The following is a 20,678-nucleotide window of genomic DNA, read 5'->3' as shown; positions in this document are numbered from 1 at the left end:
GTTTGACTGACCTCAAACTCTTACTCCCCCTGCTTCTGACTCCAGAGTGCTTTGGGGGGGCTGTTGAGATGACTTGTCAGGTAAAGACGTCTTCCACTGAGTCTGACAACCTGAGTTTGACCCTTGGGATACACGTGGTTAAAGAAAAATTGTACTCTGACTTCCACATGTTCACGGTGGCACACTTGCATGAATACGCCCACACACGGTGGAGGGAGGAATATAAGTTAAAAAGCTTGATTTGGGGCTCCAGTTTGACTTTAGGTTTTATCATGATCATTTTGCAAAGAAGGAACCCGAGGTTCTGAATCAGTTACTAGATCAGTGTATCAAGTAGGTTTCCTGGTCGCAGATAGAGAATGCTAATGTTTAGATCCTGCAAGCAGAAAATGTGATGTAGTTGGTCTGTTGGAAACTTTCTGGAGATAGGAGTGTTGAAACACTCCCTAGGTGATCTTCGCGTGGACTGCAGCTGGGCACACCTGCTTGGGGCTTACTGAAAAGGTCACGGATTGAAAGTTGACTAAGATATTCGTTATGCCGATGTGAGTTAGAGTGGTTTCTTCCTCCTGTAAACCAGAGAGTTAGGGAGGAGGAGAGGAAAGGGTCTGATGACTAGCCAACCTTCTCCCCTTTTACTTTTCCTCCTAACCGCACAGATCTTGAAAAAGCCACTCCCCCCTGAGCCAACAGCAGCACCAGTCGCCACAAGTGAGCTGAAAAAGGTCGTGGCCCTTTATGATTATATGCCAATGAATGCAAATGACTTGAAATTGCTAAAGGGTGAGGAGTACTTTATCCTGGAGGAAAGCAGCCAAACGTGGTGGCGAGCACGGGATAAAAATGGGTGAGTGTGTGCAGCACCCTCCTGAGCCTTTGCCTGCCTGCTCCACCTGCATACATAATGCTGCAAACAGGATTTTCCTGTGCTGTGTCTAGACCAGAGCTTATTCTTCTCACAACACAATGAGTTCGCTCTCCCTTCAAGTATTTCCCAGTGTACAGCTCTACATGCAGCATCTGTCACCTCTAAGAACATCTGTAGTGATGCACACAGTGCAATGTCAAAGTTCAGAAGCTCCACCCTTTACTGGCTTAACTATGCATCAGCGATATAGTCTTCTTTAAGGGATATATTTATATCTCCAAGATTTGGTTTGATCTCAGGGAAGTAGGTACAGGAGTCTTGTCTTGTAAAGGAGTCTTGTAAAGAAGCACGGTGTGACCATATTGTCTCCTCTACAGGCAGGAAGGCTACATCCCTAATAACTATGTCACTGAAGCAGAAGACTCCATAGAGATGTACGAGTGAGTATGCCTATGTTCTCAGTGCATGAACTTGCAGGAAACAGCACAGTGCATGCTTTTTATACATTTAAAAAATAACGTATTTTTATTTTACGTGCATTGGTGTTTTGCTTGCACATATGTCTGTGTGAGGATACTGGGTGAGGATCCTCTGGAATGGGAGTTACAAACAGTGGTGAGTTGCCATGTGAGTGCTGGGAATTGAACCCAGGTCCTCTGGAAAACAAGCCAGTTCTCTTAACTGCTGAGCCATCTCTCTAGCCCCCAGTATATACTTTTTTATACTTTTTTGTTTTTCAAGACAAGGTTTTTTTTTTTCTCCGTGGATCTGGCTGTCCTGTAGACCAGGCTGGCCTTGAACTCACAGAGATCTGCCTGCCTCGAGTGTTGGGAATAATACACACACACACACACACACACACATATACTTATATATGTACATATATATGTATATATATATATACTTTTAATGAGTTTTGTTTATTTAAAGATTGATATCAAAATTAGTCCCAACTCAGTCAAATGATGCCACCATGCAAAGTTAGTGTCTATATTTTGTTAGGATGCTTACCCGCAAATCCCTATACCTATGAATGCTGGAAAGTTTTTCATTCTCCCAAATACAGAAGAATCTTGCTCATACTCCACAATACAGAAGAATCTCACTCATACTCCATAATACAGAAGAATCTTGCTCATACTCCACAATACAGAAGAATCTCACTCATACTCCATAATACAGAAGAATCTCACTCAAGGCACTGAAACTCTCACAGGAAAGATTTACAAGCATAAAAACACCAAAATCGAACCGGTGGCCTTTTTTCCTTCACCATTGAAGTGGATTGTCCTTGAGAGAGTCATTCCTAATACTTTCTTATAAATGCTGCTACTTGCTTGCCCTCCACCCTCTGCATCAGTTCTCAGGGTCAGCTTGAGCTTTGAAAGACCTAGAATTTGCTGTGTGGGTTATACTGATAGATCCTTGGTAGTGTTGGAATGAAATGATGGACTCCTAGTACCAGCAAGACCTGAGGATGCTCTAACTTCCAAGACACTAGACATGGCCTAGCAGCCAATCAAGTTTTCCCTTTTCACAGGTGGTATTCCAAGCACATGACTCGGAGTCAAGCTGAGCAACTGCTAAAGCAAGAGGTGAGTGCAGGCCACAAGTAAAAGGCATTCTCTGTACACAGTAAATACAAGCCAAGGATTGGGTCCACCTTTTAATTGGTTAAAAGCAAGGAGCTTGTGTCTCCAACCTGGACCTTGAGGGGAAAATCAGGGGCGTTCTGTTTCCTTTCTCCCGTGTTTGGGCAGGCAGGATGCAGGCATAAGCACCGTTTTCTCTCTCTCTTTTTTTTAAAGATTTATTTATTTATTTATTTATTATGTATACAATATTCTATCTGTGTGTATGCCTGCAGGCCAGAAGAGGGCACCAGACCCCATTATAGATGGTTGTGAGCCACCATGTGGTTGCTGGGAATTGAACTCAGGACCTCTAGAAGAGCAGGCAGTGCTCTTAACCTCTGAGCTATCTCTCCAGCCCACCGGTTTCTCTTATGGTGAACGGCTTTCTTGTTGTTTCAGGGAAAAGAAGGAGGTTTCATTGTCAGAGACTCCAGCAAAGCTGGAAAATACACCGTGTCCGTATTTGCTAAATCCACAGGGTAAGTGTTACTGTTTCAATGTCGTGGGGACAAAGGGCAACGGTAGCCTCTCAACACTTCCTGATGGTTTGCCTCTCTCACTTCCTTGGCCTTAAACTCAAAAGGCACCTCACTTCATTCTCTGGGTTCTCCCGTATCTGGTCCCCAAGTTACTGACTAAATATCATTTCTTCAGGGACCCGCAAGGGGTGATACGCCATTACGTTGTGTGTTCAACACCGCAGAGCCAGTATTACCTGGCTGAGAAACACCTTTTCAGCACCATCCCGGAGCTCATTAACTACCATCAGCATAACTCTGCAGGTGAGTGCCCAAGGCAGCTATGGAGGTTTGGGGAGGAAATGCAGACACACAGTGTAGTTAGGAAAGTTAATCCCTGGGTTGCTGGCTAGGGTACCAGTTAAGATGGAATCATACCTCGCATCCAATGGAATGATTTTCCTTTTAACGTAGTGCCAGAAAATCGAACTCGTCATTCTAAGCAAGTGTTCTATCACTGAGCAATTTTCCCAGTCCTGTTTGTTTTTATTTTTTTTTTTCCTTTTGGTTTTCGAGACAGGGTTTCTCTATGTAGCCCTGGCAGTCTTTTGCTTTGCAGACCAGACTGGCCTCGAACTTAGAGAGCTGCCTCTCTGTCTCTGCTTCCCAGTGCTGGGATTAAAGGCTTGTACCACTATGTCCAGCTTTACATTTTTTTTTTATTTTTCTACAGGCTCTCACTATGTTATTCAGGCTGACCTGGATCCTTAATCTGTAGCTCAGGCCATCCTTGAATTCATGCTTCTCCTGCCTCAGCTTCCTGAGTTGGGATTACAGCCTGTACACTAGGACTGGCAAGAGACTATTTCTCTCCCTTCTTATTCTTAACATATTTTCATTATTTTACTTGTGTGTGTGTGTGTGTGTGTGTGTGTGTGTGTGTGTGTGTGTGTGTATGAGAGAAGGTACCTGTGGAGACCAGAGACACTGGATCCCCTGAAACTATAGTTATGTGTGTGCCGGGGCCTGCATTCAGTTTCTCTACAAGAACAGAATGTGCTCTTAACCACTGAGCCACTTCTCAGGCCACGACTAGCTTCTTATTTGCTGCTAAGGACACCTAATGGAGAGCCTAGTGATGAACGAGTCAGCAAGTGTTCACTAGCAATTACTCATGTTCCTGCCATGTACTCTTGCAATTCACTCCATTCTAGAAGCGAGTAAAATTCTGGGTTGAGATCCTTTGCCTGAAAGAACATACAAGTTAGACAACAGCCGATCACAGTTTCTAGGTACCCACAGACAAACATGACGAAAGCTGGCAAGGCATGGAAACTTGGAAGACTTCATGGAGAAAGTAGGATGTGAGCTAAGCCAGGCTGGCAAGTGGGGATACATTCAGTCATTCTTTTCTTTCTTTCACATTGTTTTTTTTGTTTGTTTGTTTTTGTTTATGTTTTTTTTTTGAGATAAGGTCTTGGTATCTTGTCATGTAGCCCAGGACGGCCTCAAACTCACAGTAATCCTTCTGCCTCAGTCTCCAGACTGATGGAGTTACAGGTGCGAACCATCATACCCAACAATAAGGGATATATTTCAGTTATTATTTTCCTTTTTTTTGTCCTCAAAAACTTTTTTTGAGGAGAGAAACCTTCAGAAGACAATGTGGATTATTTGAGATCTTGGATTCAAAATTACTTAGAAAGATTCATGCTAGAATTGTGAGAATTTAAGATGATGTGCACGGGATTCCCATTCCCTACACTGACACTGTAACTTCTTTTTCAGGACTCATATCGAGGCTGAAATATCCTGTGTCTAAACAAAACAAGAATGCACCGTCCACTGCAGGCCTGGGCTATGGTAACGGCTTCTTTCTGTTGAGTTGGGCGAACTGGCAGTTACAAGAATTGCCTCAGTAGACCTTGTCTTATAGAATGTTCTTAAGATATACTGCTCTGTTAGCTGGGCGGTGGTGGCACACGCCTTTCATTCTAGCACTCGGGAGGCAGAGGCTGACAGATCTCAGTGAGTTCGAGGACAGCCTGGTCTACAGAGTGAGTTCCAGGACAGCCAGACATCCACAGAGAAACCTTGTCTAGATAAAAGAAAAGAAGACCAAAACCAAACCAAACAAAAAAGATATACTGTTCTGTGCCAGCTGTCTCTAGAAAAGGCTAGATTAAAACCAAGGTATTTAACAATTTTCTCCCTCTAGTGGTTTCTTCTGGAACTGCAAAAGCAGCTTCAGGAAAGGATTTATTGTTGATAGTTTACATTTTTACATTTATTTATTTGTGTGTATACACACAAATGTGCATTAGCACACAAATATATGTCTCCTTCCAACATATGGGTTCAGGGGATCGAACTCAGGTCTTCAAGTTTGGTGGCAAGCACCTTTACCTACAAGAGCCGTCTCACCAGCTCTGTTTTAGCATGTAAAAAAATTTCAGCATCATTCATGAGTTTATTAACTGTCATAATTAGCCTAATCATAACCGATTTTGGAAGATTGTTTGGTTTATACCTTCTTGCCTTTTGGCCATTTTGTACCTAAAATCCCCAGATTTCTCCAACCAGTAATCCCTTCCCCTTGAGAGTTACCTGAGTAAAGAAAGGTAGATTAGTACTCCTGAGAATTCACCCTTTACTGTTTTTCCTATTTGTTCCCTAATTGGGAATCTTACAAAGAATCACAACAAGACTTTATTGGTAGGATCATGGGAAATCGATCCAAAGGACCTGACCTTCTTGAAGGAGCTTGGAACTGGACAATTTGGTGTAGTGAAATATGGGAAATGGAGGGGCCAATATGATGTGGCCATCAAGATGATCAGAGAAGGCTCCATGTCTGAGGATGAATTCATTGAAGAAGCCAAAGTCATGATGTGAGTTACATATTAATTTCAACTCTCCGTCCAGTTGTAGAAGGAATCTAGAAACTATAAAGACCGCACACTGTGGCCTAATATTACTTACAGTGACAGGAACTGAGGTTTGTTATGAGGGCCCTTTGGTAGGTTACCTTAAAGAGCTCCTGAGGTGCTGGGCGGTGGTGGCACACACCTTAATCCCAGCACTCGGGAGGCAGAGACAGGCTGACCTCTGTGAGTTCGAGGTCAGCCTGGTCTACAGGGTGAGTTCCAGGACAGGCTCCAGAGCTACAGAGAAACCCTGTCTCGAAAACCGAAGAAACAAAAAGAGAACGGCTAAGGCAATCATTTCTTTGACCTAGATGCTGGTTGCGAATAGTGATAGGCAGAATATAGCCTCTCTCAGTAACATTTGCGGTAGATTACAATACTGACTTCCCAAAGAAAGGACGATTCTAGTTTGACCTACTGCTGTTTTAAGCTTGGGCTTGTTCTTGTTCATTTTGTAGGTTCCAAATCCCTGCTCACCCTCACATTTGAGGCACCTTTGGGGTTTGCGATGCGAAGAAGAAAATAACTTTGCTAGTGTGCTATCTTACTGGATGTTCTATGCTAGGCCAACCCCTTCCTTCCCCTCCCCCTTTATGACTGGCCTGCAGGGGCAAGATGGAGGACTAGCTCCCTGTCTCTTTTATAGGAATCTTTCCCATGAGAAGCTGGTGCAGTTGTATGGAGTCTGCACCAAACAGCGCCCCATATTCATCATCACTGAGTACATGGCTAACGGCTGTCTCTTGAACTACCTGCGGGAGATGCGCCACCGCTTCCAGACTCAGCAGCTGCTGGAGATGTGCAAAGATGTCTGTGAAGCAATGGAGTACTTGGAATCGAAGCAGTTCCTTCACCGAGACCTGGTGGGACCTCAGAAGGACTAGAGTGGGGAGCAGTGGGTGGGATGAGCATTGGAAGATATAGCATACAATGTTGGGGGGGGGGGGTTTTGCAAGTCCCAGCATTTAGATTTTCTCTAGAAAACATCACAGATTCAGTGTACATCTGGCCCAGTATTGAGCCCATCATTTGTTCCAGCCTCAGTTCCAACAGGCCTGCCACTTACCCTGAGTCCCTGTCACCTGTGAGGAAACACTACCCATTCTAGAAGAGAAGAGCAGTCCTGTGTACCAGTAGTCCTTGTACCAGTAGGGCTACTCCTGGTACATGGCTAGCCTTTGGTTACAGCAGAGTCACAAACAGGACCCACGGATACATTCTGATCCACTTTTTCTTTTCTTTCTATTTTATTTTATTTTTGAGACAGGGTTACATGTAGACCAGGCTGGCTTTGGGCTTCTGATCTTTCTCTACTCGCGAGTGCTAGGATGCTAGGTGTGCTGATGCACACCTGGTTTATGCAGTACTGGGAATTGAACTCAGGGCTTTGCTAGTCAAGCGTTCTACCAATTGACCACATCTCGAGTTCTCTCACGGTTTTTCTATGATTTATTTATTTTTTTATTCTATTTTGTTTTTTGTTGTTTCGAGACAGGGTTTCTCAGTGTAACACTCCTGGCTGTTCTGTAACTTGCTTTGTAGACCAGGCTGGCCTCAAACTCCCAGAGATCTCCCTGCGTCTGCATCCCAAGTGCTGGGATTAAAGGCGTGCGCCACCACCACCAGGCCCTTTTTATGATTTATTTATTTATTATGTATACAGTGTTATGCCTGTGACCAGAAGAGGGCACCAGATATCATTATAGATGACTGCAGGTCACTATATGGTTGCTGGGAATTGAACTCAGGACCTCTGGAAGAGCTGCCAGTGTTCTTAACCTCTGAGCCATCTCTCCAGCCCTCTCTCGTGGTTTTTAAAGCTCTTTTTATTATACTTAACATATCATAATACTTAAAGAGGTGTATTCTACATTTAAAAAAGAAGTATACTTTGTAGTTTCTCTTAAACATCTAGAACATCTGAGAAGACAGGACCCACAATCCCACTGTCTGTGCTAAGAGTCACCTGGAGTTGGGTTGCAGCTCTCGCCTTCATGCCAGGCCTGTGTGCTCCTGTACTCTCCGCCCACTCCACTGCACTCTTTGCTTGCCTGCTTAGACCCTGCAGGCATCAGTCTGTACCTCCATTTCTTTCAACCAGATGGAGACTCAGATTCCTCTAGTCTCCCTTCCAGAAGACAAAACATGCTTGCCCAGCGTTCCTTCTGAATTCTCTTATCGGTTCAATGAAGCAGAGTGGTCCACGTGAATGAAACTGTTCTGCATGCTTAGTTTAGGAAAGCAGAGCGGGTTGCTCTCTGTGTCATGAGAATGCAGCAGAATTTCTCAGGCTCAGCCAAGTAGGCTGCCTCACCCTCATACCTTCAGCACTTTCAAGACTGAAATAGGAAGCGTCCCGTGAGTTTGAGGCCAGCCTGAGCTATGTAGGGAGGTCTAGGTCAGCCTGGAGTACAGGTTAAGACCCTCTTGCTATAAAACAAATGAACAAAAACCTCAAAATTAAAGGCAAGGGAGATAGTTTTGTTGGTAAAGTGCCTTCAGGGTAAGAAAACAGACCCAAGTTCAGATCCCTAGCACCCCTGTAAAAGCCTGGTGTGGCAACCCACATCTGTAATCCCACCACTAGGGATTTGGGCAGAGACAGACAGATGCCTGAAGCTCGTTGGCCAGCCTAGCCCAACCAATGAGCTCTAGGTTCAGTGACCCTGTGATCAAGGAAGACACCTGACCTCAACCTCTGGCTTCTACATGCACACACACACACACACACACACACACACACGTACATGTATGACTACACACACACACACACACACACACACACACACACACACCCCTCAGTAGCATCAAATAACTCCTTTAGGTGGGAGGTGCCTTTAGCTGAAGTCCATTAGTCTTCCCAGTTTCATTTTGTTGGTAGACAGAAGCATCATGTCTTTAGCCTGGGGCCAAGGGCTCACTGGTATCTATTGTTCTGTAGGCGGCTCGAAACTGTTTGGTAAACGATCAAGGAGTTGTGAAAGTATCCGACTTTGGCCTGTCTAGGTGAGTGTGTCTTTTTCATCTTCCTGTTTATTGTTTATTTTGGAAAAAACAGTTGTGCTGTGTAGTCCATGGTGGCCTCAAACTCCTGAGTATGCTATCTTGCCACTTTGCTGCTGGGATTACAGGTATTGCTATCACACTTGACTTTTTCATCCACTTTAAATGCAAAAACAACACACAACAAACAGGGGCACATTATAATTTTCAATCTCTTTGTTTTCTTTTTTGTTTTTGTGTTTTGAGACATGGTCTCTCTATGTAGGTCTGGCCATCCTGGAGCTCACTATATAGAGCAGGTGGGATTGAAGGCATGCCCCATCATGCATGGACTTTCTGTTCTCATTATACTGTCTTCTAATATCTGCATATTCTGAATTATTTAGTTCATTCCTTTCTTTCCTTCTTTCTTTTTTTCTTTTTCTTTTTTGTTATATTTCTTATCTTTTCAGTTTTTTTCTGAGACCAACCCAGGCTGGTCTGGAACTCACTGTGCAGCCCAGGCTGGTCTGGAACTCACTGGGCAGCCCAGGCTGGTCTGGAATTCACTGGGCAACCCAGGCTGGTCTGGAATTCACTGGGCAGCCCAGGCTGGTCTGGAACTCACAGCTGTCCTCCCACATTACCCTCCGTTAGTATCTTTTATAAAAGATGTATTTATTTATGTATTTTATGTATATGAGTCCTCTGCCTTCGTACATACCAGAAGAAGGAATCTGATCCTACTACAGATGGTTGTAAGCCAGCATATATTTCCTGGGAATTGAACTCAGAACCTCTAGAGGAGCAGTCAAATGCTCTTAACCGCCGAGCCATCTCTCCAGCCCTCTCCTTTAGTGTCTTGACTCATGAGGGGGACCCTGCAGATATCTAGGCAGGGAAGAGAACTCTCAAAGAGATGAGATTGAAAACCCAGTGCAGAATGACTTCGTCAACCTGTATCAGACTTGGGGGAGTCTAATGCCAGGCGGTTCACTGTTAGCATATTTCAAAACACAGTACAATTTGGGGAAAGATTTCCAGGCAACAATTGTTCAATTCTAGGTGCACAATAAAGTTTATGGTGTGACTACATGGAAACTCTTACATAACTGGGCAGTGGTCACACACACTTTTAATCCTAGCACTCAGGAGGCAGAGGCAGGCAGACCTCTGTGAGTTCAAGGCCAGCCTGGTCTACAGAGTGAGTTTCAGGGCAGCCAAGGCCACACAGTGAAGCCTGTGTCAAAAAAAAATGTTCAAGGCCAGCTTGGGTAATTTAGTGAGACACTGTCTCATTTTTTAAAAATGAGACAAAACAGGGCCAGAAATGTACATCACTATAGGGTATTCTCCTAGCATATGCAAGGTTCTGGGTTCAACCACATAGAAGGCAAATCAATACTTTCCTAAAGAAAAGGAAATAAAAACGGAGGTTTTACTAAAAGTAACATTTGGAGAATGCAGTGGCTAGCTAGCAGAAACTTTCGAGAAAGACTGTAAATGTTTGTGCAGCCCTCATGCTTGTGCTGAGAAGACTCAGGCACACATTAAGCTGTTTAAATCTTCATGGCCACAAGTCCTGAATCCCTTGCAGGTATGTCCTGGATGATGAATACACCAGCTCGGTAGGCTCCAAATTTCCGGTCCGGTGGTCTCCACCAGAAGTGCTTATGTATAGCAAGTTCAGCAGCAAATCTGACGTTTGGGCTTTTGGTAAGTAGATATGAACATATTGGTCAGGGTGTGGAGATGGCTCAGTGGGTAAACCAAATTGCTTCTCGTGTAAGCTTTGCAACCTGACTTTAGATCCCCAGAACCCACATAAAACCTGGAAGCAGTAGTGAGCACAGGCTTCTGTAATCCCACTATGCCCTTAGCAGCAGAGAGGCAGAGAACGAAGAATCACAAGTAGCACATGGGCCACATAGCCTGTAGAATCTACCAGAAAAACGACAAGGGAGACCTGTCTTTAACAAGGTGGAAGGTGTGGATCAACACCCAAGGTTGTTATCTGACCTCCACTGTATGCTGTGATGTACATGGGCATGCATGTACACACATACATGCATGCGCGCGCGTGCACACACACATGTGGGGGGGATAAGAGAGAATATAGATTATATAGCTCAGAAAAGAACATAACAGGACAGTACAAATTCTCACTCCTGTCATCGTTCATCTGATCCTTGGGTGCCTCTTATGTGTGTCAGGAACCACGGGGGTTTCTGAGGACAACCACAGCAAACTGGACATAATCTGTGTTTTCTTAGAACTTACAATATATCCCGGAAAACAAACCATTCATTATTCAAAGGCTTCTGAATACTGATTATGTACCAGGCACCCTGCCAGACCCCAAAGCCACCAACACAAACAAGTCCCATTCTCTCTTCTAGAGTGACTAACGGTCTAGCATAGTGCAACTCTCCATAGCCGGCAGTGCAGCCAGCACCATGGCAGATGTCTGAAAAGATGCAAAATTCACAGAGGGGGAAATTGACTTATTCTAATCTTTAGGGTTCATCCAGAAGGATTAGGGCCCAAAAATTCCAACAAGACTGAATACACTTCTCCTTTTTATCTTCTAGGGGTTTTGATGTGGGAAATTTACTCCCTGGGAAAGATGCCGTATGAGAGATTTACTAACAGTGAGACGGCAGAACATATTGCTCAAGGCTTACGCCTCTACCGGCCTCATCTGGCATCAGAGAGGGTATACACCATCATGTACAGTTGCTGGCATGAGGTAAGTGTTGTAGTGTCCCCGCTTAAACTCTTCCCTTAATGTCTCAGTTAGCTGGCCAGTCTCCTCTCTCCATGGTCACTTGTCGCCTGGGTACAGACATAGCTCCTCATGCTTTCTCGCTCTGCCCTGTGTCCCAGTCTTCTGATGGCTTCTCCGTGCTTACCCTAGTCCTCGCTAGAGTATCATGAGCAGACCAGACCCTATTACCTATATCAGCTTTAAGAGCAGGAAGTTTGTAGGACCATGCCATCTCCCAAAAGGCACTCAAGTGAGACAGTAGGTGTTATGGTGTCTGTAATCATCATCTGGGTCTCACCTAGGAGTTTTGACCCTTCTTCTACTTTACTAGCTGCCGACCTTTTCTGGTTGAGGGTCTAAGTGAGACATTTAAAACCCTGTCTCGGAGCTGGAGAGATGGCTCAGTGGTTAAGAGCACTGACTGCTCTTCCAGAAGACCCAGGTTCAATTCCCAGCATCCACATGGCAGCTCACAACTATCTGAAAATGCAGTTCCATGAGATCTGACACCTTCACACCAATGCACATAAAATTAAGTTAAATAAATTATTTAAAAAAACCCTGTCTCTCAGAAGGGACAACCTAAAATAGCTTTTGTTTGTCTGCTTTGATTTTTGGTTTTTGATTCTAAAATGTTTTTAAATTATTATTTTACATGTATGCATGTTTTGCTTGTATGTATGTCTATGTACCGCATTCATGCCTGGTACCCATAGAAGCCAGAGGAGGGCATCAGATGTCCTGGAACTGGAGTTATGGACAGTTGGGAGGCACCATGAAGGTGCTGGGAATGAAGCCTGGGTCCACTGGAAGAGCAGTCGGTGCTCTAAATACCTGTGACAACTTTCTAGGTCATTTTTAAAAACTGATATATTATAGATTTGGAGGGGGTGCACTTGTAGTATTTTAGAAATAAGGATCAGGTTTCACTATTCTAAAAATGCTTTTCTGGGGCTGGGGAATGTGCCTCAATTGGTAGAGTGTTTACTTAGCATGAATGAAGTTTTTCTTTGGTCTCCAGCACCTCATAAGCCAGGTGTGTGGTTCAGAGGTTTGTTTGAGACAGGGTTTAGAATTGTCAGGCTGGCCTCAGACTCATTATGTAGCCAAGGCTAACTTTCAACTTCTGGTTCTCCTGCCTCTACCATCCAGACACTGGGGTCACAGGCATATACTTTTATGCCCTACTCCTAAGGATTTTTTAAAGATTTTTTTTTTGAGATTGAGTCTCTCTACATAGCCCTGGCTGTCCTGGAACTCATTATGTAGACCAGACCATCCTTGTACTCACAGAGATCCACCTATATTTTCCTCCCAAGTGTCAGGATTAAAGGCATGTGCCACCATGTCCAGCCTCTTAAGGCATTTTCAAAAATAGAAATTACTGGGTTTCTTTTCCAGAAAGTCTGGATAAGTACATCTGCTGTGGAACTCATAAAGCCTTTTGTGTTTTCCGAAACTTCTGATACTTGTCTATTTCTGAAAACCACGATTTGAATACTAAGAAATTGATGACCCTTTGGTTCTGACAGATTGAAGCCATTCTGTCATGAATCCTTCCTGAATTATCAAATACTTCCAGGCAAGAAGGTTAAAGTAGTCCCAATACTCAGGAATCTGAGAGTGAAAGGTTTTCCATGATTTTAGGCTAGCCTGGGCTATATATTGCCTTCTAGGACAGCCTGAGATATAGAGTGACATCCTATCTCAAAATAAACAACAAAAAACTAAAACAAATTTTCTTTTTTAAAAAAGACCAAATCTTAACCTAGTGTGGTGGCACATGCCTTTAATCCCAGCATTTGGGAGGCAGAGGTAAATGGATCTCTGTGAGTTCAAGGCCAATTTGGTCTACTTTCCAGCGTTTAATCTGACCATGGATCTCCAAAAGAGCTGTAATCTTAAAGTCAGACTAACAAAATCCCTTGGTTGTTCAGGGTCCATTTCAGGCCTTTGCAAAGTTAAGTCTTTTGTCCATTTAGCTTAGTGATGACAGGAAGTACATTTGGAAACTAAACATTTTCCTTGCCTGTAGGAATTCTGTTCTGCCAACCAGTGAAGTATACTTGATAGCCATCTTCATTCCAAGCTCTGAAATAATGAGATAGTGTGTATAAATTTGCAATGAATGTGTCCACAGTTTTAATCAGTGGTGGTGGGTGGTGCACACCTTTAATCCAAGCTCTCAGGAGACAGAGGCAGGAGGATCCCTGTGAGTTTGAGGTCAACTTGAGCTACAGAGTGAGTTCCAGGACATCCAGGACTACACAGAGAAACCCTGTCTCGAAAACAAGCAAATAAAGAGCAATCCTAGAACTGTTTGTATAACAACCAGGTGGAAGTGGGGATAGGAAATCTATGTCTGATTTCTGGAAAGAGATGCAAGGGATGGGTTGGAGAGATGCCTCCCTCAGTGGTTAAGAGCACTGGATGCTCTTTCAGAGGACCCAGGTTCAATTCCCAGCACCCACATGGCAACTCAAACTGTCTATAACTCCAGTTCCAAGGGATCTGACACCTTCACACAGACATACATGCAGGCAAAACACCAATGCACATAAAAGTAAATTATGAAAAATAACTTAGGTTGATAAAGATGAAAAGCACACAAGAACATTTTGGAGACCTGCTTTTTTATTTTTCTGCTTTTTGTGGTAGCAAGAAGGAATGCAGCTCGGTATTTAGGATATGCTTAATCAGCCTAATGCTTTGTGATTAATACGGCTTCCTTGGGGATTCTGGATTCTACACTGTAACACTGTCTGTTTTCTTTGGTTTTAGAAAGCAGATGAACGTCCTAGTTTCAAAGTTCTCTTGAGTAACATTCTAGATGTCATGGATGAAGAATCCTGAACTGGCTGATAAGCTTCGTGGATCTCCTCCTCTCTCCTTCAAGCCCTAATTCCACTTTTTCTGAGGGCTCCCAGACTCCCGGGCTCTAGCCTTCCATGCTCCTACTGAATACATAAAGGCCCCTAGACATCTAGGAATGCCTTTCTTCTTCCAGTCCCTGGCATAACGCTTCTGAGCAAAGGCCAAGGAATTTCTGTGCCTGGTATTGCCCATAACTTCAAGACTCCTAACAGACTGGATTTGAGATGGGAACATTCTGGGGGAGGGAAAGATGTAAATAGCTCCACTAGTTGTCTAACAGCTTGTTGGGTAAGTGTTGAGTTTGGAGGCAGGACAGACTGGAATGGTGCCATTAAATGGGAGGGGTTGTTTTGATAAAATAAAATTACTAGACAGAGTGAAGGTATCTCCTATTTTAATTCATTACACAGCCGCCCTGAAGCTCTCTGAGAATTGCAGAAAATCATGTGTTATTAGCGTGCCATATTCCTAATCTGGAACACATTTCACTCCTCTCTCTTGTTAAAGCCTGCCTCTTAATTGTAGACGAATGCACAAGCTTTCCTCCTTGCTTGACACACAGAGGACATATTATTTGACCGAATCTTAGAGTTCGGGACAAACTCAGCCAGCGCCTCATTTCCCTACATCAAGACGAAAACCCCATCACAGAACTGGACCCAGGGGCCTAAGACAGCCAGTTAATTCTCAGAAGAGTTCTGCTGGGGGCAAAGCCAAAGCGAGAAAGCGCGGGCCAATTTGGAAGTGGGCAGGGCGGAGTTTTAGGGCCGGTCCTTCGCTGGACCACGTGGTGTGAGGTAATTTCCTCTTTTCCTTTACACAGCTCTTTTCTTTTCGGCTGTCCGCTCCCAGGGCGCTCCAGACCACAGCCGAGCGCTGCAGTTGGGGTGTGGCGGGGAGCGGATCCCGCCCGCAGAGCCAGTGAAGCGCGGTCTCCCTCGGGAACCTGGCAGTGCCGGCCTGGCCGCCTGCCCCGCGCAGACGCAGTGCGCTCACAGGGCGGTCCCTGAGGCGGGACGGGACGGGGCGGGGCGGGGCGACGCGCGCGCGCGGGAGGGCGTGGGGCCAGGGAGGTTGTGGTTCCGGTTCCGTCACCCAGACACGTGAAGGTCGGCGAGTCGGTTCTGTGCTCGCTTCGGCCCGCGTGGTCGTGCCGGGATGGACTCCTCGTCGTCATCTTCGGGCGCGGGTTTGGGCTCCGTGGACCCGCAGTTGCAGCATTTCATCGAGGTGGAGACGCAGAAACAGCGCTTCCAGCAGCTGGTGCACCAGATGACGGAACTTTGCTGGGTGAGGATCCCCGGTTTCGGATCTGGACGCTATGCCTACTTTTCCCTGTGCCCTTGCCCCACGGGATTTGCTGGGATGTCGTGAACTCCAGAGTGGGTGGTCCGGACTGCATTCTGGTTTCCTTAGGCCAGGTCGGAAGGGACCGGGGTGACTACTTTGGGAGACCGTAGGTGAAAAGGGTTGGGAGTCACGGGATTATACCGCTGTCCCACCCAGCACTTGAAGGTGTTAGAGGCACCTGAGGTTGAGGCAGTAGTGCCGGCCACTAAGACTAACCAAAGCCCCATTCCTGGAATTTTAGGGAGCCCGAATCCCAGAGAGTCCGTGACAGTTATTTCTGGACTCCTCGGGAATTTACCTAGGTTACCCAGTCATAACCCCTCCTGATGAAAAGAAAAGCGGCTCTAGCTCATTAAGTATGAAAGCGGCATAATCTCTCCCAGCATACACATTTATTTGCCTCCACTGTTAGTTGTTGTGTAATACTAAGACATTAAGGTCTGAAGGTTGAGAAATGGAATCGGCTCGGTGAGGGGACTTTGGCAGAGGGGCAGAAGGCATTTGTTTGTAGCTGAGATCAAAGTGTTCTGGTTGCCAAGGACAAGCACACTGCCCTCCTGTGATATAAAAACTTAAAGAACTTAGAGGTCAGGGAAATTCGTTGGAATTAGAGAGACTCTATTGCGTATAAAGTCTTCGTATAAAGCATGAAGGAAATTTACTCTAAAAGCTTCTAACTATAATGCATTGATTTGCTTGGTCCTGTAAACTTAAGTGTTTGCTGGAGTGTGCTCTTTAGAAATACTGGATTAATTCTGGTTTGCCTTGGATCAGAGGGCTTCAATTCTTTGTTTCTTTTTCTTTTTTCTTGAGACAAGTTTTCATGTATTCCAAGCTAGTCTCATACTGAATGGATAGCTGAGAATAGCTGAAAATGACCTTGAAAATGGGCTTCCTGCCTCCAGCTTTTTTGCTTCGTTTTTAAATTGTTTCCTTTAAGACAGGGCTTTACTGTTCACTCCTGGCTGGCCTGGAATTTATAGAGATTGTTCTGCCTCTGCCTCCTGATTGGTAGAATTAAAGGTTATTTGCCCACCAAGATAGAGACAAGGTTTCTCTGTGTAACAGCATTGGCTGTCCTGGAATTCGCTTTGGAGACCAGGCTGGCCTCGAACTCACAGAGATCAAGTCTATGCCACTCCCGAGTGCTGGGATTAAAGGCGTGCACCACTATGCCCAGCTTTTTCTTTTTAAAAAAAAGTCTCTGATGCCTTAGGTTTGGGTGGGAAGTGGTGTGGTTAATGACTATTTTAAGAATAACGAGCCAGGAGAAGAGAATTCATTTTTCTTCAATAAATGGTATAGTCCCTGAAGTTTCTCATGCTCCAGTAGAAGAACCTTATATGCTCTTGCAGGCAACCCAAAATCCAATGGATCCTAAAGAAAGGGCATATAGTAGGAAGAGGACTTGTTGGGAATGAGGAGTTGGGAAGTAGAGGGGGTTGAGAGGGTAATGGGGAAATATGGTCAAATTATATACATGTGTGTCATATGTATGAAATTGTCCGTGTTTTTCTTTTTCTTTTCTTTTTGAGACAGGGTTTCTCTGTAGCTTTGGAGCCTGTCCTGGAACTAGCTCTGTAGACCATGCTGGCCTCAAACTCACAGAGATCTGCCTGCCTCTGCCCCCGAGTACTGGGATTAAAGGCGTGCGCCACCACTGCCCAGTGTCAGCGTTTTTCTGAAATCTGTGGAACTATAGGGCCTTTACAAAACTCCAGTTTTTCACTTCCTCAGGGGATTCAAGAGCCTTGATGCGTGTTGAGTAGATGGTACAGTCCCAGAACTTGGGAAGCAAAGATGAAAAACAAAGGATCTCAGGTTCCAGGCCAGCTTGGCGTACATGGAGAGTTTCAGCCATCCAGGCCTACATAGTAAGACCCTGTCTCAAAAGACAAACTACTCTGTCTTAAATAAACAAGGTTAAAAATGTTCGTTCATAGATTTTCTTTGTTGATTGGTTTTAGGGGTACCTAAGTAGTTTTGTTGTTGTTTTATTTTTTTCCAGACAGGGTTTCTCTGTGTAGCCCTGGCTGGCATCAAACTCAGAGATGTCTCTGCCTCCCAGCTGCTGAGATAAGGTGTGTGCCACCACCTGGAAAAGGTTATTTTGCTTGCCACTTTTCTCACTCTGTTATATTTAAGATGTGCCATATTCTGGCCCTTTGACTTTTGAGCAAACACTGCCAGAGATTCCACGGTAAAGATGAGGATGGATAATTGTGTTTTTCATTGACTTGTTGAAAAATGTAATAGAAGCTTGTGTCCAATTGGTAGATGCCAAATGTGAAAATTTTTATATTAATTTTTTGCTTAAAAAGTCATGAGCTTCATCATATCTCTTCTTTTCATGTGTTTTCTTGCCTCCCTCACAATCTCTTTCTCTCCTCACAGTCTTTTTAGTTATATCACACATGTATAGATACACACATACCATGGGATTTTAAATCTAGGTGTCACAGGTAAGAGAAAAATTGGGGTCCCAATTAGCAAATCAGATAATTTAGGTGAAATTATTTGGACAAGCAAAAGGCTTGTTTGCGAGTGCCCTTTTGTGATTCTGTGTCTTATTCTGAACAGGAGAAGTGCATGGATAAACCTGGGCCAAAGTTGGACAGTCGGGCTGAGGCCTGTTTTGTGAACTGTGTTGAGCGCTTCATTGATACAAGCCAATTCATCTTAAATCGACTGGAAACAGACCCAGAAGTCCAAGCCGGTCTTCTCAGAAAGCCTTTCTGACTGATCTCAGCATTACCTCTGTGGAAAAGTAGTTCAAGAAACGAAAAGCTGTTGATGGGATAATTGAAGAAATGGTTATGGGGGGGTATTGGCTCCCAAGTTTCTTGGGACATCTTGTTACCCGAGAATGAACAAAGACCAATTTTTATGTATGGGAGTTGAGAGTCATGTGTGTTTGGTTGTGTTTTTAAAGCTAATCTGTGAAAACAATTGAGAGATAAATGAAATTACGAGATGCATTTTACTGTATGTGGGACTCTGCTTTCTCAAGGTCCCTTAACTGCTTATATAATTTTGATAGTGGAAGTGCTTCTATAATTTGATAGTGGGGACCACATAGGGTAACTCTGGATTTGTATGGATTCATTTCTGATTTTTTAAAGGAGCCCTTTGCATCAGAAAGAGCAGCAGTGAGGAAATAACCTGGCACTTGTTTAACCACAAGCTTTTCTTATCATTCAAGTTTGACTATCGGAGCGGAAACAATTCTATGGGTGTTTATACAATCCAGCCTTTTAGGTTGTCTTTCTCCCCATACTGTGGTTTTACTTCAATACTGAATGAAAACACTCTCAAGTTAGAGTGGCAGCCTGAGAATCCAGAAGGCTTTGGTTAGTTTAAAAAGGACTCTAGCTCCTGAGCAATAATTCTTACTACCAGACTGGCACAGGAAGAAGTGAATCTACTTTGTATAGCAGGATACAAAACATTCACAGATGTGCCTAAAAAATGATAACAATTTAGGCCAGTCAAAAACGAAACAGTTTCAGGTAGACGTGCATGCCAGATGTTAGTCATTCGTTCATTAACTGCATTCTTTCGGTCACTGAAATAAAAGCTCTGCAAGATCAACTTGTGATGGAGAGGCTTTCTATTTTGGTTTTTATCTGCAACTCATTTCATGTGGCGCATTTATAGACAGAAATGTAGTTACGTCTCTTCTAGAGGTCCCTGAAGTTTTTGTGAGAAGAGAGTACTTTCAGATACGATTAGAAGGGGAAAATCTTGACTAACACTTAGGGCCCTGAGAGAAAAGCTTAGAGTGAATTCCCCTTGTTTTTAAATCGTCAGATTGGAGTGTAGACCTAAGGAAACTGCTTAATACAGATCCATGAATCTGGGTAAATATATACTTGTAACATTTCTTCATAGGTACTACAGGGAAAGTTTTGCCAGTTGTGATGAGGATTTAAGTCCACAAACTAAAGTGCCTTTCCAAGCCAGACTTGGTGTTTGGTAAGAGGCTGAAGAGATTAGTCCTAGCCAAGGGAGGCAAGGCAGTAAAAAAGGCATAAGATTTCCGTGTAGTAAGCTCCATTAGGAAGCCGCATGGGACTGGAGAGATTGCTAGGTGGTTTAGAGAGCACAAGTGCTCTTGCCAGAGGACTCGGGTTCAATTCTCATTGCCCTTATGGTTCACAACCCTCCCCCAAGGCTGTCTTCTGACTTGTAGGGCACCAGTCAATATGGTACACATACATTCATCCAGGCAGTCTCATGCACATGAAAATAATTCTAAGAAGTTGGAAAAAGAAACAGTGCAATAAGGGTGTTAGGAAATGTTTGTGGAGCTTTATTATTTTCTAACAAATAGTTGAGACCTGAAAGAACCAAGTAACTAAGCCTTAGGAGTATCAGGGAGAATTCTGGGGAGAGCTAACAGTCCAGGTGCCTCGGGGGTAGAAGCTATATGCCATGAGATAAACTATAAAGTCCAGTAGGTTGAGACGAGCCATTGAGAAAGGTAAGGACAGTTTGGGACCTTTTGGCTTTTACCTGGCATTATGGAAAGCCATTTGAGTGACTTTTTTTCTTTTTTGGTTTTTCGAGACAGGGTTTCTTTGTAGCTTTGGAGCCTGTCCTGGAGCTATCTCTTGTGTACCAGGTAGATCCGCCTACCTCTGCCTCCCAAGTGCTGGGATTAAAGACCTGTGCCACCACCACCCGGCGAGTGACTTTTTTTAACGTGTGATGTCATATAACTTCCTGCTTGGTGCAGTAGTACTACTAAAAATAATGCCATTTCATGTTGAGCAGAGTTCAAGCTCTAGGTATCTGACACACATACCTTATATGTGT

General features: G+C 44.2%; 2 protein-coding genes across 3 annotated transcripts in view; both read left to right on the top strand.

Moving 5' to 3' along the window:
- Btk (Bruton tyrosine kinase) overlaps window positions 1-14,891 on the top strand; it is a 43,783-nt gene extending 28,892 nt beyond the window's left edge. For both annotated transcript variants that reach the window (XM_038316292.1, XM_038316294.1), the window contains exons 8-19: window positions 660-847; window positions 1,246-1,308; window positions 2,409-2,463; window positions 2,902-2,981; window positions 3,157-3,284; window positions 4,749-4,823; window positions 5,680-5,851; window positions 6,534-6,750; window positions 8,829-8,893; window positions 10,467-10,585; window positions 11,461-11,618; window positions 14,418-14,891. In XM_038316292.1, coding sequence (XP_038172220.1) covers window positions 660-847; window positions 1,246-1,308; window positions 2,409-2,463; window positions 2,902-2,981; window positions 3,157-3,284; window positions 4,749-4,823; window positions 5,680-5,851; window positions 6,534-6,750; window positions 8,829-8,893; window positions 10,467-10,585; window positions 11,461-11,618; window positions 14,418-14,489 — 1,392 coding nt within the window. In that variant the 3' untranslated portion in view covers window positions 14,490-14,891. The remainder of the gene's footprint in view (window positions 1-659; window positions 848-1,245; window positions 1,309-2,408; window positions 2,464-2,901; window positions 2,982-3,156; window positions 3,285-4,748; window positions 4,824-5,679; window positions 5,852-6,533; window positions 6,751-8,828; window positions 8,894-10,466; window positions 10,586-11,460; window positions 11,619-14,417) is intronic.
- Window positions 14,892-15,573: 682 nt separating this feature from the next.
- On the top strand, window positions 15,574-18,848 carry Timm8a (translocase of inner mitochondrial membrane 8A). The gene is made up of 2 exons (XM_038316642.1): window positions 15,574-15,800; window positions 18,441-18,848. Exons 1-2 carry the CDS (start codon window positions 15,669-15,671, stop codon window positions 18,597-18,599), a joined length of 291 nt encoding a protein of 96 aa, XP_038172570.1. The 5' UTR covers window positions 15,574-15,668; the 3' UTR covers window positions 18,600-18,848.
- The last annotated feature ends 1,830 nt before the right edge of the window (window positions 18,849-20,678 follow it).

This window comes from Arvicola amphibius, chromosome X, assembly GCF_903992535.2.
Source record: "Arvicola amphibius chromosome X, mArvAmp1.2, whole genome shotgun sequence".
Lineage (NCBI taxonomy): Eukaryota > Metazoa > Chordata > Mammalia > Rodentia > Cricetidae > Arvicola > Arvicola amphibius.
This window is presented reverse-complemented; position numbering and strand designations above follow the sequence as displayed.